At 39.6% G+C, this 16,535-nt stretch overlaps 2 protein-coding genes across 3 annotated transcripts in view; both read left to right on the plus strand.

The window, feature by feature from the left end:
• ptdss1b (phosphatidylserine synthase 1b) overlaps window positions 1-7,803 on the plus strand; it is a 9,376-nt gene extending 1,573 nt beyond the window's left edge. Inside the window, exons 3-13 of the mRNA XM_020606838.1 lie at window positions 2,001-2,045; window positions 2,132-2,256; window positions 2,722-2,880; window positions 3,436-3,587; window positions 4,113-4,254; window positions 4,514-4,626; window positions 4,783-4,848; window positions 5,853-5,952; window positions 6,681-6,740; window positions 7,151-7,229; window positions 7,317-7,803. Of these exons, the coding sequence (XP_020462494.1) occupies window positions 2,001-2,045; window positions 2,132-2,256; window positions 2,722-2,880; window positions 3,436-3,587; window positions 4,113-4,254; window positions 4,514-4,626; window positions 4,783-4,848; window positions 5,853-5,952; window positions 6,681-6,740; window positions 7,151-7,229; window positions 7,317-7,399 (1,124 nt within the window). The 3' untranslated portion in view covers window positions 7,400-7,803. The remainder of the gene's footprint in view (window positions 1-2,000; window positions 2,046-2,131; window positions 2,257-2,721; window positions 2,881-3,435; window positions 3,588-4,112; window positions 4,255-4,513; window positions 4,627-4,782; window positions 4,849-5,852; window positions 5,953-6,680; window positions 6,741-7,150; window positions 7,230-7,316) is intronic.
• Window positions 7,804-9,351: 1,548 nt separating this feature from the next.
• Window positions 9,352-16,535, plus strand: part of nup153 (nucleoporin 153) — a 16,014-nt gene continuing 8,830 nt past the window's right edge. For both annotated transcript variants that reach the window (XM_020606836.1, XM_020606837.1), the window contains exons 1-7: window positions 9,352-9,554; window positions 13,367-13,598; window positions 13,728-14,003; window positions 14,870-15,009; window positions 15,799-15,927; window positions 16,156-16,272; window positions 16,426-16,470. In XM_020606836.1, coding sequence (XP_020462492.1) covers window positions 9,426-9,554; window positions 13,367-13,598; window positions 13,728-14,003; window positions 14,870-15,009; window positions 15,799-15,927; window positions 16,156-16,272; window positions 16,426-16,470 — 1,068 coding nt within the window. In that variant the 5' untranslated portion in view covers window positions 9,352-9,425. The remainder of the gene's footprint in view (window positions 9,555-13,366; window positions 13,599-13,727; window positions 14,004-14,869; window positions 15,010-15,798; window positions 15,928-16,155; window positions 16,273-16,425; window positions 16,471-16,535) is intronic.

Genomic DNA, 16,535 nt, shown 5'->3' on the forward strand with positions numbered 1-16,535 from the left:
GAGGGAGGGGAGGGCGATGTTGTTGACCGCAGCTCCAGCCTGGGAGGCGCATTGGTGGATACAGTCCGTGAGCCAAGCCAGTGACCTGGTCTCGGGGCAGTGGAGGTGTGGGGCGCTGTTTGCCAAAGAACGCCATCTTAGGGAGCAGGATGGAGGAGATGCTGGTCTCCAGCGGCACGGATGGTTGGTCGGTCATCCCCTCGACTCTGGTGAGTGCCTCATAGTGGGGGACTGGAGCCCGCAGGCTCCACAGCTGTTCTCCTGCCTCGGAGAAGAAGGGCTGGATAGCAGGGAAACTGGGCCAGGCTGGAGGAGGCTTACTCAGTTGCTCTGCTCTGTAGTAATCTCCCACCATGTCCGAGGGGGCAGGAGGTGGTCCAGCCACAGGAATGGGGATGCCTTTACAACCTGCTGCCTTGGCGATAATTCCCGGCTAGTCGTGGAGCAGAGCACCAAGCGCCGAAGGATGGCCAGCGGTGGAAGCATGCTGCTCAGCCAGGGGTAGCTTGTCTCTGTCCAAATCGGCTATTGGGTCAATCGGAGAACCGGGGGAGCCGGCTATGGGGGGAAACAGGTCATTGGACCCGGGCCCCCAGAACTCCAGTGGGGCGTCCACCACGGGGCTGTCACCACGAGAGGCTGAGGAGATGCCATCATCTGGCCCGTTCTCTTTCATTGCAGCGAAAGCATCCACTCTCCACTGCTTCTCCGCTACCAGCAGGCAAGCGCAGAAGGGGCAAGCAGCCTGGGGGGAGAGGGCCAGCTCGGGAGACAGGGTTCACAGCGGGGGTGCGGGTTGCTGGCCAGAATGAAGCCCATGTCGCAGTCGGGGCATACAGTGACAGCAGGGCAGCGCCGGGTTCCACTGGAGGAGGAGAGTTGCTCTTAGGCCATAGTTGTTCTCTTATGAGAATGCTCTTTAGAACTGTTGAAGAAAAAGAAGGAGGCGAGCTTAGGTCACAGTGGCAGTTATACTGCTGCTGCGGACCTAATTGAGGACAGCCCAGTGCAGGGCACAGGGGCGAAAGAATCTCTTCAGGACTGCGCATGCACGAGGGATAAACCCAATAGCGACAGCTCTTAGAGGGCTACACCTATACTTGTAGAAGCTTGGGTTACTGTACGTAACCATCGTCTTCTTCCTTTAAGAGAGAGCTTACTGAGTTGTCATATAGATAGTGCATTTGTCAATAATGGAAATTTGGTAATCTGATAAAAGGTGGTCAATGTATAAAGCACATGTGTCAAACTCAATGCCCGTGAGATCATTTTATATATCTTTTTTTTTTAAGACATATATGGCCCTGCGATATGAAGCGCCGATAACACACAAAATACAAATCCCATAATGCAGCGCAACAGCTGCCTTACCGAAAGATAGGCTACCTGCGATCATTCCCGCGTCAACTACGGTAGAGGTAGAGGAGTTGAAGAGGAATATGACATCACAGCAGACGTTTTCACCAAAGTGAAATCACACAGTGAAGCTGCTGTGAAAGCAAGTTTTATTGCAGCAGAGGAGAAAATCAGCCCGGACATTTACTGAGGGAGAGTTTCTGAAGAGCTGCATGATGAAAGTGTGAGACGTCTGGTGTCCAGACAAAAAGCAGGTGTTTGTAAATGTAAGGCTTAGCAGAAATACGGTTGGTGATTTTAAGTTCAAGTTTATTTATTTTGGAATAATATTGTATCCTGTCTGTTTCGATTCATATTTATGTTCAAAAAAACATTTAGTTTTAGTCTGTTCAATAAATTTGTATCCGGTTCGGACCGCGACCTAAAGTGTGTTTTGAGTTTTGGCCCCCTGTGCGATTGAGTTTGACACCCCTGGTATAAACAGAGCTACATACAGTATCTGTATGATAACTGAGCAACTGAAGATATGGTTTTAAACTATGGGTCAAAAAACTATTAGGTGAACTTTAGGACTTTTTGTCAGTTTTTGCTGATTGATACAGTACAAACATAGTAAATTTTACTCATGATTCTTTATTCATCAGGACCTTTTACCAGGCCACACCCGGCAATATGGCGAATGGTGTTTGGTGAGTAGTCTGAGTGACCTGACATTTCTATATAGATCCAGTTTTCACTTGTTTTTATCCTCACTCCTCTCTCCTGTCCTGGCTAGGTCTCAGTGTTCTCTACTTCCTATTTCTTGTCTTCCTCATCTTCCTCAACTGGGAGCAAGTGAAGACTTTGATGTACTGGTTGGACCCTAATCTGCGTTATGCCACACGGGAAGCTGACATCATGGTGAGGATGTTTTTGAAACTCTGTCATCTGACAGCATCAGGGCAAGTTAACACCATATCTGTTATGTTGGAAGAGGTCAAAATGAGGAATGGAGGCAGTGAGAAACACTCTGTCCCACCTTGTTTATTGTCATACAAATTTCCTTACTTTGTCCAGATGTCTCTATGGATGTAAAGAACCTCAGGTTACAAACACTATACTGACAATGTACATCTATGCATCATACATCCCATTATTCATAGGTGCCCATTCAAAGAGCAAATGGAACACCCCTGCTGCAACAAAAGATCACTGATTTGGGCTTTTTGTGGAACCTTTTCTGAAATTTAATGTAGAAGAGATTTATGGTTCTATTTTCAGGAATTTGTTTAAGATAAAAGCACTCCTGGCTCTTACCATACAGGTATCAGGATTCTTTTGGTTTCCATTGTGTTTGTATTAATTCTGTCACTTGTACCCTTACAGGAATATGCTGTAAACTGTACAGTGATAACATGGGAGCGCATCCTGAGCCATTGTGACATCTTTGCATTTGGCCACTTTGCAGGCTGGGCTATGAAGGCTCTCCTAATCCGCAGCTACAGCCTGTGTTGGACCATCAGCATCACCTGGGACCTGTCTGAGGTAACGTGTGTGTGTGTGTGTGTGTATGTGTGTGTGTGTGTGTGTGTACACCTGTTCAAATATGGTCCGACTTTATCTGCATGAGTTAAAATATGTGAAATTGCAGCTGTCTAAGGACCTAAACAGTAATTCAATCAACAAGGTCATGGAAAAAAAGATCCGATATGTATTGTCACACAACATTGCTTCACCTCAGTTAGTGCAGTTAACAGCACTTGATTGTTTAGGAAAAACCTCAACAAAACAGTAGTATCAGCAGAATTCCATGTGCATAATGAACTGTTTCCTTGACTGCTGCCAGTTGTTGACTAGACAGATTTGTCATGAGATGCAGATCCATCACAGTTTTGACTTCGTCACAGAGCCTATTGTCATATAAGGTGCCACAAACATGAAAAAACACACTCTATATTTATATGTTATAGATTGCTTATTTTCTAATAGAAATGACATCCCTTGATTTTAAAAGCATTTCTTAATTCATCAGCTTTTTTCTCTCCCCACTTAAATTCTATATTCATGCTCCTTTCTCTCCTTTGCACTCTTTTTGAACAGTTGTTCTTCATGCACCTTCTGCCAAATTTTGCGGAGTGCTGGTGGGATCAGGTGATACTGGACATTCTGTTGTGTAATGGAGGAGGCATCTGGATGGGTATGACAGTCTGCCGCTTTTTGGAGATGAGGACCTACCACTGGGCCAGTATCAAGTCAGTGATGGGTTCTTCTTTTCTGTGAATCACTGATATTTTACACAAAGTATTTATAGATCACTGAGAGATTTTGGGTGCCCAATTAAAAATACAGGCAAGTTCCTATTTACAGGATCCAATTAGCTCAGTAGTTCCCAAAGCACATAATCAATAGCATTTTTAACAACCAGAAACAGTACTGAGAAACATATTAACAAAGGTTATATGTAGAACATTATTGAAATAGCATTGTTAGGAACATGAACTCTAACACTTAACATGCATGTTTTTTATAAGTTCTGTTGTGCAATAAAAGGTTTTTTACTTGAAACAAGAAAACAGTTGGAACTAATAGCCTTAATGATGTCTTCATTCCTTAGAGTAGCAGTTAATACAGTTATTAGTTACACCTGTGATTGAGAAGACAAAATATCTCTTCTGCAGATGATGTTCAGATAGGTTATGAGAGGTTTGTGCTTTAGTTTGAAGTGTATATGTGTTTATGTCAGTATTGTTAAAAGCACATATACTGTGTCTGTTCAGGGAAATCCACACCACCACAGGGAAAATAAAGCGAGCTGTGCTCCAATTCACACCAGCCAGTTGGACTTATGTGCGCTGGTTTGACCCAAAGTCCTCCTTTCAGAGGCTAGCAGGCATCTACTTCTTTATGATCCTATGGCAGGTAGGCTTTGACCTTTGACAAAGAAGTACTTAGAATATTGTCAAAGTCCCTGCTTTTAGAGCTCCAGATAACACTTAGTTTCACTATTAACCTGTTTTTTTTTTTGTTTGTTTGTTTGTTTGTTTTTTACTTTGCCTTTTTTTAAATAACGAATCGGTGAATTACATATTCTACAACGACTTCCTCGTTCACAAATACACAAAACACCAATGGGAGTTCTGTTAAATCCTGTCTGTCTTGCACCCTTTTATCTTTACAGCTGACTGAGCTGAACACATTCTTCCTCAAGCATATCTTCATATTCCAGGCATCTCACCCACTCAGCTGGTGTCGTATCCTCCTCATTGGAGTCATCACTGCACCGACTGTACGGTAAGTTCAACCTTCAAAATGGCAATGTTATTTTTGTGAGCAACAATAAATGTGTAGTAAGTTTATTTTATTTGTAGGATATTTAATCCTGGCCAGTCAAATGTTTTCTATGTTCTTGTTAAAAAACAGTGGCTTATGTTTTTCAACCTTTTTCAGGCAATATTATGCATACCTGACAGACACTCAGTGTAAACGTGTTGGCACACAGTGTTGGGTGTTTGGGTAAGTATCTTTTCTTCTGCTAATTCATGTCTTTAGTGATTTAGAAGCAAGTTATTTCAAAGTATTTCTTGAAAACTTGGTATGCCTCCATTAGGAATTCCTTGGTTAACTATCAACACTATTTCAATTTTAGCATTAATAGCAATGGTCTGGTAAGGAAATGGACACTGAATTTTGCACTGAGTTCTCTTCATGTCTGCTTGCATATATGACAATGAAGAAAGAGGCTGTGTGGATATCCCTGTTATTAATCAAACTGGCAACTGGGAGTAAACATTATCATGTGTTACTCATCTGTTCCTCTTTGTGGTTCAAATATGTTGATGGATGTAGAAAGAAGGACCTAGAGTGATGCAGATCCAAATATGACAACCAGTCAAGGTTGTCACACAGTTGCATCATAACCGTGAATAGATTTCAGCCAAACTGATACAGAAGTTTTCATTTAAACTTAATTTGCCAAATGCTCTATTTAGTATCTTGTATGTTTTACCAGGTCTTACAGGGTATTATAGTGTGGCTGAAAGATGAACAGACAAAAACACATAAAAAATGTATGTTTAGTTTTTATTTAAACTGTAATGATACACTCAAATGTGTCTTTATTGAGATGTAATTTTATTGATTTTATTTCAAGGCAATTGAAATTCATAACATTATACAGTTATTGACCCCATTTAGGACACACAGCTGCTGATGCCTGTAGTCCGCTTCAGTTTCTATAGTAACAAGATAGGATCTCTCCATCTGGACAAAAGAGGCTGGTCTCTTGTCTAAGGTTTACCCCCTGTGGTGTAACAAAAAAAAAAATCTGTTATGGGTTGAATGGCTGGGAAATAGAAAATATGTATATGGATTTGTATACAGTATGAATTCACTGAGTTCCACTGCAAAGAAACAGCATTGCCAAGAGGGGGAGCCATTGTTAAATACAACACCCTGTGTTTAGTATTTCCATAGCAACAGTATTGTTTATCTAATTGTATTCTTATATGTCCCCTCAGAGCTATCGCGTTCCTGGAGGCTCTTGCTTGTGTGAAATTTGGTCATGATTTGTTTTCCAAGACACAAATACGCTATGTACTCCTGTGGCTGATCTGTCTGGTAAGAAGAGACGTGTGTGTGTGTGTGTGTGTGTGCGTGCGCGCGCGCACTAGTAAAGGACATGTTTCACTTCAGAGAGTCTGGATCTGAGGCCTGAGAATTATATAACTGGAGTTCTAGTGTAAATGTAATAACACTACGATGTTCTACACCAACCAATATATAAAGAACAATATTGAAAATGATAATAACAATGTCAAATATTACTGTGTTTCTGCCAGTTGTTTTTCAAAAAATAAAGGTGCCTGGTTAATACTGCATTGGACCATTTGTTGCCCTAATAACAATGCCCATGAAGAGTGGCAGTGACCTGCGGCACATTGCTATTAGCTGACCATACAGACAGGAATACTTAACTCAAATATCAAGGATACATGTTTCTTTCTAAGGATCCTGCTTTTGAGTTTATTCCATATGTACTGTAATCATTGTACACCACTGAGTTTGACACCTTCAAACAGCCTTTCTACAGTCTTGACAGTGTTCACAGTTTCCATCTACATAGTAGACATCGACTAATGCTTTAAAGTCAATTTTTGCAACCTTGTTCACATGCAAAGTGTTGACATATGGTTGCTATAGTATACACCTGCTAACTGTGTTGCAATAAAAATTTAACCTAAGGGTTTATGGTTTTCTGCTCACTTTGTGTAGTTTCTGTCATGTCCTTAGAAGAAACAAAAATTGTGTTTAACTAGACTGTTTTGAATCTGCTTCTACATTTTTAGGCACTCATCACACTTTTATGCTTATATGGGATGGTGTGGTATGAACAAAATAAAATGAAGGTGAGATGTTACCTTGATTCTTGCAATTTAATAAATGTTATAAGAGCAACTTATAACAGAGCAAATCTTGTTTTGCTGTCCTGTTGTTTGTTACAAATTGTATTGTTCCTAACAGATATTTTGAGCTGTCATTGTAGGAAAGGCACAGGTGTAACTAATAATGATTTATAACACCAGGACCTTGAAATACAAAAGGCCAAATGGAATTCAGCCATCATTTATTTTACTATTTATACCTGTTTCCTCCTTGACATTTTAAAATGCTTTCTATGAAAAAGGTCTCCAGACTTAAAACCTTTAACCAGAGGAGGTCAGGAAAACTGTTCCTTTATGTTTGTTATATCACTTGTTAATTTGTTCATCTTATTAGTATTCATCAGAAATGGCTCTAAGCTTCCTTCTGTTTACAGAGTGTTTCTTTGCAAAGTGAGGACTGTGATGACAGCAGTGTTGTCAACTCATGTGATTTAGTCCCAGATGGTACTGCAGGTCAGTCTCATAACATGCAGACTGGTGCCAACTCTTCATTTAACTCCAGAACAAATTTTTAAATAATGCTGTCGTTTTCTTCCACAGGTCAGACGGAGTCCTTGAGAAGTTTACAGCCTACAAAACGGAGGAATAGATTAGTGAATGGCCGTGGAGGGAAGAGACAATAAACACCACCACTAAAGCATCCAACAAGGGGTATGCAGTATGCACTTAAATTTACTAAATAATTGTGGTTAAAGTTGTATCAAGGATTGAATTAATGCTAGATGCCAAAAAGCAGACTTCAAATTAGTCACATCAGCAAGCCTTGATAGAGCTGCACACTGGGGTGAATATGCACAGGATTTTAAAGCAGAACATTGCTTCACTTGGATTGTAAAAATTAACGTGCTAGACTATGTGTTGTCCTGCACCCAACAATTTGTGAATGTTATTAGAATGCTTACGGACCAGTCAACACCACCACCCTGAGTACGTGCATCCTACTGGCACTCTAAATATTACTGTGTACAGCTTTACTAGAGAAACTAAAGATAATTATTGTTGTGTGTGGCATTTTGTAAATCATTTGGTGATAATTATATGTTAAGCTTAGGGATTTAATATATAAATAATTAATATACATATATTATATAGAAAATAATTTGGAAAAGTGACCACAATTTGCTCCTTCCATAATACAGTAAAGTGCTGGTATGCGTGCTTTTCCTCAGTCAGTACAGCATCATCAAAGATGTTTTTGTTTACTTCAAATGAGAGGAACACCCAGGTGTTCAGGTTACTGAAACAGCAGTAGCCTTTATGTTTTACATTAATTTCTTAACCTTTTAAGTTTTCATCTGTTTGCTTATTGGAGCTGTTTTAGCTGTACATGACTTTTGTAAATTTGCGAGTGTTTGTAATTATGGTGAAGTAATCAGTGTACAATATGTGTAAGATGTACTGACAAAGAATACTGAGACATTCAGGGCAATAGCACTGTGACATTTAGCAGCACTGGATAATCACTTGTAAAATAATGCTTTTGAAAAGGCAGTCTTTTTGAGTGTTTTTTTTTCTAGTCATCCAAATTAAAATGTTAATAACCACTGAGTGACTGGTCCGTATAAGCGGTTCTTAATGTTATTGAACAATGCCATTTCATTTCAAATTTAGTGTTAGGATATATTTTACAGTATAACTTTTTATTAACTTAACCAGTATTAGTAAGGCCATGTTTTTTGAGTATATATTAATGTTAATTGAAACAAACCTTATGTAGCACTAGTCAGTCCCAATGATTTCCAAAATGAAAACACCTGCAATGCTATACTGTATTAAATATAAAATGTTTAATCATTATATTTGTAACAGTTCACTTGGTATTCCTTTTTTATTTTTATATATGGGTGGATTTTCTTGTTTTTGTACACAATTAAATAACTACACATTACAATTTTTTTGTGATATTTGTCCTTGTCCTTGTCCTTGAGGTCTCTCCTGTAACAAACAGACACACATTAATTTTGCCATCTTAATTTATGTTTCACACCTGCATATAAACTATTAGTATTAATAATTTATTAGTATTTGTGGTGAAGAAATTATTTATAATGATTTACTAATCATCTAACAGTAGTGGAAGAAATATTCAAATCTTGTACTTAAAGTAGAAGTACTAATACCACAGCATAGCTATAGTCACAAGTAAAGATCCTGCATTCCATAGTTTACTTAAATACATCAGTATAGACTTCAAAATATACTTAAAAGTACCAAAAATAAGAATAGTTCTCATGCAGAATTTTATATCAGAACAGTGTATATTTTATTATTCAATGCATTTATGTGTACTCATTACTTAAATGTTGCAGCTGGTAAAGGTAGTATATAAATTGAAAGTAGCCTACTTAAGTAAAGTACGTGTAGCATATGTAATAGGCTAATTTGAGTAGGCTAGTAGTACTTTACCCTCTACCGTAGTCGGCTTTTGTTTCAGCTCTATTAAAGTAGTAATTACAAAATGCTTCATTTTTAATATACAAGTTTTTTAATGTTTTATTTTCAATCTAAACATTTTTTTTACTTTACTATATAATAGTTTTTAATCATATGGAAGAAAATAATCCCTTGTGCCGAGTCCTATCAAACTTACCTTTTTATGTTCAGTGACTACATTTCCCATGACATCTCTGTTAGTGGCCGCTGTGCTGGATGACAGCTATCCGGCGCCGAAACAACGATAGACACTCAGACGAGAGAGCCATGGCGGCCACGGGTGGAGGGAAAATTAGAAGCAGGAGATATCATATCGCTTCTAAACCTTACGCCAAGAGTAAACAGGTAAATCGAGTGAAAGTTTTCGTGTTAAAACCCCCTGTTGAGGATGTTACGGTGACCGCAGTGCCATTATCTCTCAGCTTTTGTTATTGTTTTGCTGGAGACATTTTGTGGCCTGCTGTTAGCGCTCATGGCCTCCACGCGCTGCTATCATGTTCGGGAAATGCTAGATAATGTTAACTAGCAAGCTGGTTTATAGGGTAGCAAAATTAGACAGACTTGACAGGTCTAATCACAACACAGCCAGTCGTTTGGACTAGTTAAATAGGTGTTTTGTAAAGTGAAAGTGCACACAAGACATGCTGGGATTACCAACCTTTTCTCTGTTGGTACGTTATTAGCTGCTAACGAAGTTAGCGGAAAGCAAGGTAATTCTAAGTTTTAGCTAGCTAGCATCCGCGAGTAAAGCATTGTTATCTTCGGTTCTTAAGTTTGGAGGATCCACGCCGTTACCGGTAGAAGTAGTATCTTCGTTTTTTCCCCCCCAAAATACACCTGTACAAATCTGTCTGTAACCAGCTTTCATGCTGGTCTAATTTAAGATTTTGTTCTTGGCGTCTTGGGAAATATTTTGGATGTAGTGCTAGCTAACGTTAGCCAAATCTCAGGCAGTTGGATTGCGCATGAAGCTTTGGCTGATTGGGAGCACACATGGTAGCTTGAGTTGAAACATTTGCCGCTTGGACATCAACTAATGTTCGCTTTAAAACCACTCCATAGCCTTAGCACTGTGCAAGACATGTCTTTGTACATAACTACAAATGAGACATTTTATTATATGAAAGTCAGCCTGCCTGCCAGTGCTTTGGCTGGAGAGGCAACTTTAAAATTTATGTCAGCGAATCTGACAATAGATTATTGTTAGTGCCACAACCAGTTGGTCATTTTAACTAAAGGTTAGTTTAGCTACATTAATCAATTGTCCGTTTATGGTACAAGGAAACAAAATTTGAATGGATAGTCATTGTTTATCTCTCGCAGTTATCCATATTTGTGAGCTTCACCAACCTTTTATACTGTTTGCTAAATTATAAAAAATAAAAATAAAAAATACGCAGGTTCAAGCTTGGCGTTTATTGTATTTGTTGGACATTGTTGGTTTGGACGTGAATGCATCATCTGTGTCACTCTTTAATGTTTACTTTTAATCGATCGAAGTCAGGTGGGGGAAAATGCCTCTGCATACGAAAATTAAATGCAGCAGGACACAAACTACTGTCCACAAAATAACCATAAACTCAACACGAACTGCATTAGTTTAACAATGTGGGCCTGATAAACATTTTGCTTAGTGTAGGTTTTGTTCTTCTTTTGTAGTTAAGCAAAATCATATAATTTCTTGCATTTCAAAGCCAGTCAAAGAAGTTACAATATGTTGCTATCTTGCCATTTATCAGTAACATGCTGTAGTTCTTGACACCCTGTCCCTCTTCATCAGTGCCACAACCTTTGATTATTAGATGGTGATTCGTTTGCTATTGTTTAGTGTGTTGAAACAAAGAGGCAATATCCGGAGTGATGCTTTCAAGGCAAGAACCACAGAGCAACTGACAAACATGAATGTAAACATTTTTAATTAAATAAGTATCTTTTAAGTATTCATATATTTCATTACATATCAAATAATGCTGAGGTATTTGAACTTAATACAGATGTGTGTCGGCTGAAGTCAGCCAAAAACAATAATTATCCAAATCTTTTGTACAGTTACCCTTAAAAGATGAGTTTAATGTTTCTGGACTAGCTTGGTTTACACACCACTGCTTATTAAAAAAGCAGGAGCATGATAAGACATGCAATATTTGTATTGCATCCATTGTAGTATTCAGTGATTTTTCTCACAGCTTCTGTTATTGTTTTCAAGTTGTAACAGTGGGGGAAGTCCTCGTCAACACTTACTGTACCACTTCACATGGCACATTTGAACTAAAAGTACATGCTCATCGCTTTCATTCATCTTTGATTTAACACTTTTTTGCCTTGAAGAGCTAGATGCGCTGATTTGCTCAGGTACTGGCATATAAAATCTCTTTGTGTTTCTGTTTGACACGATGGCCATCTGAGAGAGCAGTGTCAGTTAGGGATGGGGGTTTTTTTTTAGCCAATAGCCAGTTTTGTTTTGGATGTGATTCCAGGCTCAGTGAGGGTTTAGAAATGATTCAGGTTAGCCAAAATGCTTCTGGACCCCATCCCTAGTGTCAGTCAACCACAGGTTACTTAGTCACATGACCCTGCTACAGCAAGAAATGTGGCACCCTTAAATCCCCTTAAGCAATAGCTTATGTAGTGTTATGTAAACAAGTGCTGCTGATTATTACATTAGTCTTTGACTAGTTAAAGTTGTGTGTATTTGCACATAGGTTAAAGTGCAGGGTGGTCCACAGGTGTACGTCATAGATAAGCAGAAGCCAAGAGGCACATATGGATCTTAATCAGAAAATGAAAGCTACTGCAGGTTATACAGCATGTACAAGGAGATGCACCAGCTAGTTAGCTCCTCTTCTCTATTCATCTTTCTACCTCTCCATCTACTTTCTTGTCACTAGTACATCATGCAGCATTGCCTTATCTGAAGACATCCAAGTAGAGTCACAGTACTTATCTAAGAGCTAAAGAAATGGTATTCTGAATAGAATTGATGCATATACATAGACAAAGAAACAAATATGGCTGGATGGTCAAACTTGTCAAAAGTTTTGCATGGCCTTGTTGACTGCTCTCCTCTACAGCTTTCCATTTAATTGGTTGGTGCATTCATGTTAAAGCTTTTGCTTCTGGCTTTGCCATCATCTCCTACCACAGAGGAGGAGAGGCTCCAGAACGCCTCTGTCCAACCGGGGCATCATTTTTGAATATTCAGCTACTGGAGCAAATTTTGCTTAAGGCTGAAGGTTTTTGTGGCATTTCAACACCTTTTTTTGAACACAATATACTGTGTAGCTAACTCCTGTATTTGGAAAGCTGTTCACCAGTGATAGGTAAGGTCAAGTTTCCCAGTTAAGACCTAGAAAGTCCCCTAAATATAAAATGCATTTTCTCTCCAAGTTTACAGGTAAGACTCGTCTATCATCCAGTATTAGACTTTGGTACAGTGCAGATCAGTGTCACTTGCTCACTATTGTACAGAAGCATACACAGTGCCTGACCCAGTTTTTCCTCTTACTGAGCTTGTGTTTTGCTTTGCACTGGGGATGATGAATGGCTTCTCACTGCCATTGGGTCTGTTCAGCTGATTCAGATGATACCATGAAGCGTTGATATCCAAGTGTTCTCTCTGATCCACAAAAAGGCCATATAAAAAAAAATATTAAAAAAAAATTGTGGAATTGTTTTGCCATGAATTCATTATTGTTTTTTGAACCCCATAAATGCAAGTAGAAGATAATTATCTATGTAGAGATACTGCTTGCAAACCAATGAGGTAAGATGATGTCATGGGGTAGGACTGGATAAGTCTGACTTCTTCCTACTCCATTCAAGCATGTACTAGGTATAAGCACATTGATATTGGATTAGCATTTGTTGGATATGTGTAAAATTATGTGTGCTGATATATCAACTGTTTTTACATGCTTGAAAGAATAAATAAATCAAATCAAATCAAAAATAAATCTACAAGATTTAGCTAGCAAAACACTTTCACATGCAGCTTTGTTTTATGTACTTTGAATTTTATATGATAATTATCAATGGAGCTTTCAAATAAGACTAGAGACAGTTTTTATGAGTGGATAATGGTTTGTCTGTATCCATTCGTCTCTGCCTTTCAGTCATTTCACCCCCTGTTCACAGCTTCTTCACCCTTATGTTTTTAGCAACACCAGTCAGGCCTCATCAGCAGAGTGACGGACACAGTAAAGAGCATCGTTCCTTCCTGGCTCCAGAAATATTTCAAGAATGAAGATGCTCCTGAAGGAAGAGGAGCTGTACAAGGGACAGACGAGAACTGCAAGCCGCCACCACCACCACCACCTCCTAATGGCAGTGAAGAGGAACCTTCTCCCCTCGATGGACGTGATTCCCCAGAGCCTAGCACCAGTACCACAGGTGAGAGATCCTTTCTACTTAATTCATCTTGGATTAACTAAAAATATTAAATCCCTTGCAGGAAAATTGCAATTTTGCATTGTCCCACTGTACCATCGTGCTTGTCTGTGATGTATCTCTCTTCCACAGAGCCCTCAACCAGTCGGGCATCCCTGAACTTTCAGGAATATGTGCTTTCTCGACCTCCTCTGAGTCGCTCCCACCTTCATTTTCCCTCACTGGATGCTTCTGCTCCGACACTGGGGGCTTCTAGCAACCTCTTCTCCCAACCCTCTACCTCTTCAGCCCCTGGACCCTTTTCTACTGGCTTCTCCTTGGTCAAAGAAATCAAGGACAACCTCTCACAGCATGAAGACGATAACATCTCCACTACAAGTGGATTCTCCTCCCGTGCATCTGACAAAGGTAATGACTAGGGTTTGGTGCTGTTCACATTTGAACAGGTACCCGGTGGTAGCTGCTTTTGGTACTTTATTCCTAAAACCTTAGTTTTACTTGTCATCTTATAAAGGTACTATAAATATTCATATGCATTCTTTTGTACTTGTGTAATGACTATTCATCAAATCATCTTTATAACTTCAGTTAATTACTAGTTCTGTTTTTCGCACATTTGAGCCTATTCCCCAGTCACCTGGTCTTTCCTTACTTGTCCTCCTTGGAGCCTACGCTTACTAGTCATATTTAATCCTCATGACCATTTGCAATATAATACACTCTGCCTTGGAATATGTTACAGCGATGAAACCGATGTGAGATCAACTGGTGGTTTTACTGGAGAAGTTGTCTCACTCTGACTTTTTGGAATTACAGAAACACTGATTGTTCAGTGGTGCTACGGGGTGATGTCTTTTACATCATAAATAATGGCTGCATCCAGCGGTGTCGCATCTCCCACCAGCTTACAGCAAGCACATAAACAGCTGTTATGACCCTGCTGTTTGTCATTTTAACTGAAACTAATTAGTTACCTGAACGTTGTGAGCGCTGCGCCTTAACCACTAGCCTACCAGGGACAGCTTGATGTTCTCCTAGCCTAGTTACCTAAATTTGGCACCATTTGATTTAACATGAATTGGTACTCTATAGTACCAACATAATTTGGTCAGTACCCTTAAAAGTACAAAGTTTGGTACCCAACCCTAGTAATGACAGAGCTTTCGCCCAAACAGATGTTTTATAAACACAGAGACTGTCAAGGCTATTATAAAGTCAGAAAAACAAAGATTTTTTTTTTCAAAGTGGTTTGAGACTAATCTTCTCTTTTTCAGATGTCCCCACTTCCAAAACCTCATCACTTCCCCAGCTTTGGTCCCCAGAGACAGAAAGAACAAACTCCGGGCCACAGCCTTCGCAGTCTAGTCTGAAAAAGCCTGCTTTCAACTTGTCTGTCTTTGGAACTTCCTCCAATGTGAGTATTTGTGTGTCAGGAAAAACGGAGCATTAGCTGGAATAAGAACCGATCTGTGTTGCAAAGCTTGGCATTTTGGCATCTCAGAGTTCAGTCTAGGCTGTGCCATTATAGCAGTGACCCATTTAAATATAAAATGTCCCTCTGGAATTTTGAACAGTGTACCACAGACTTGTACATATTTTGCACTAACCATTGAATCCTACGTGTCGGTGCCTCAAGTTTCAACTTTAATAATCAGTAAGTTATGGTGTAGCATTATTTGTCACATTGAGAATCTGGAAAATCTGTGATACGGGCACACTGCTCACAACCAGACAGTGTGAGTTGTTGCATCCAGTCTCACTCATGTAATCACTGTGTTGTACATTTACTTTCATGTGCATGACAGCGTGCCAGACACTAGAACTCAATCTAGCCAACTCCTAACAAATAGTCTGCTTTAGTGTGCAGATGGATTCAGATTTTAACAAGGGACGAAGTAGGGTGACATTTAACACAAGTTTGAGCCTGTTTGTAATAATACTGTGATGCCACAGTCAACATTCTTCCATAGTAAACCTCATGGAATAGTAATATATTTAGATCTTCTATGAAAAATATTTATCTTGATTTTTCTTAGCAGAAGCAAATATCTATTCTTTTAGGACTAAACAAGTGAGTATTGAACAGATTGCAGGGTGCATGTGCACTCATGACATTTTGTTAAGCCCCTTAAGCCTACATACAGTTGATTAGTAATACAATGAAGCTATTTCACTTAAATGAATTTAACCCCCTCTGTTCCAGTCAACATTAAACAGCACAGTGCTGAATTCCAGCCAGCTTGGAGATTCACCCTATTACCCCGGGAAGACTACATATGGTGGGGCAGCTGCAGTCAGGAGCAGTCGCACACGTCCTGGAACACCATACCAGGTGAGCTACTGAGAACCATATAGTGTAGAACCTGAGACTTGTGTATGAGGAGCCAAATATGGGGCAAGTAGACTTGTTTTAATGCATCAGTTATATTCACTCTACATGTGCGTTCAGTTTTCTGGCTGTTAAACTTTATCAGCTCTTTGTAGGTGACTGTGACTGAAGTGTGATTTATAATATATATGAGATGAGATATGATACTAAATGTGCTCATCTGATGTGTAGGCTCCAGTGAGGAGACAGATCAAGGCCAAGCCTGCCGGTGCTCAGCCCTGTGGGGTGACCAGTGCCACAGCCAGACGCATCCTGCAGTCCTTGGAGCGCATGTCCAGCCCTGTGGCTGTGAGTACACACACACAAGGAACACAGTGGTATTACACTTGAAATGTTGTTAATGGTCATGTTAATGTAAACTGTGTGTCGTCATGTCTTAGCATGTTCCTTGTTAATGAAATTTCTGTGAAATGGTGCATTTTGGTTGTTGCTCGTCTACAGGATGCCAAGAGGATCCCAGCAGCAGCCTCATCCCCCCTGTCACCAGTATGTGTTTTTGATACACTTTTCATATGTTGTAAGCATTTGTTTGCAGGGCCATACAGCACTGT

Source organism: Monopterus albus, unplaced genomic scaffold (assembly GCF_001952655.1).
Source record: "Monopterus albus unplaced genomic scaffold, M_albus_1.0 scaffold82.1, whole genome shotgun sequence".
NCBI classification, from domain to species: Eukaryota; Metazoa; Chordata; class Actinopteri; order Synbranchiformes; family Synbranchidae; genus Monopterus; species Monopterus albus.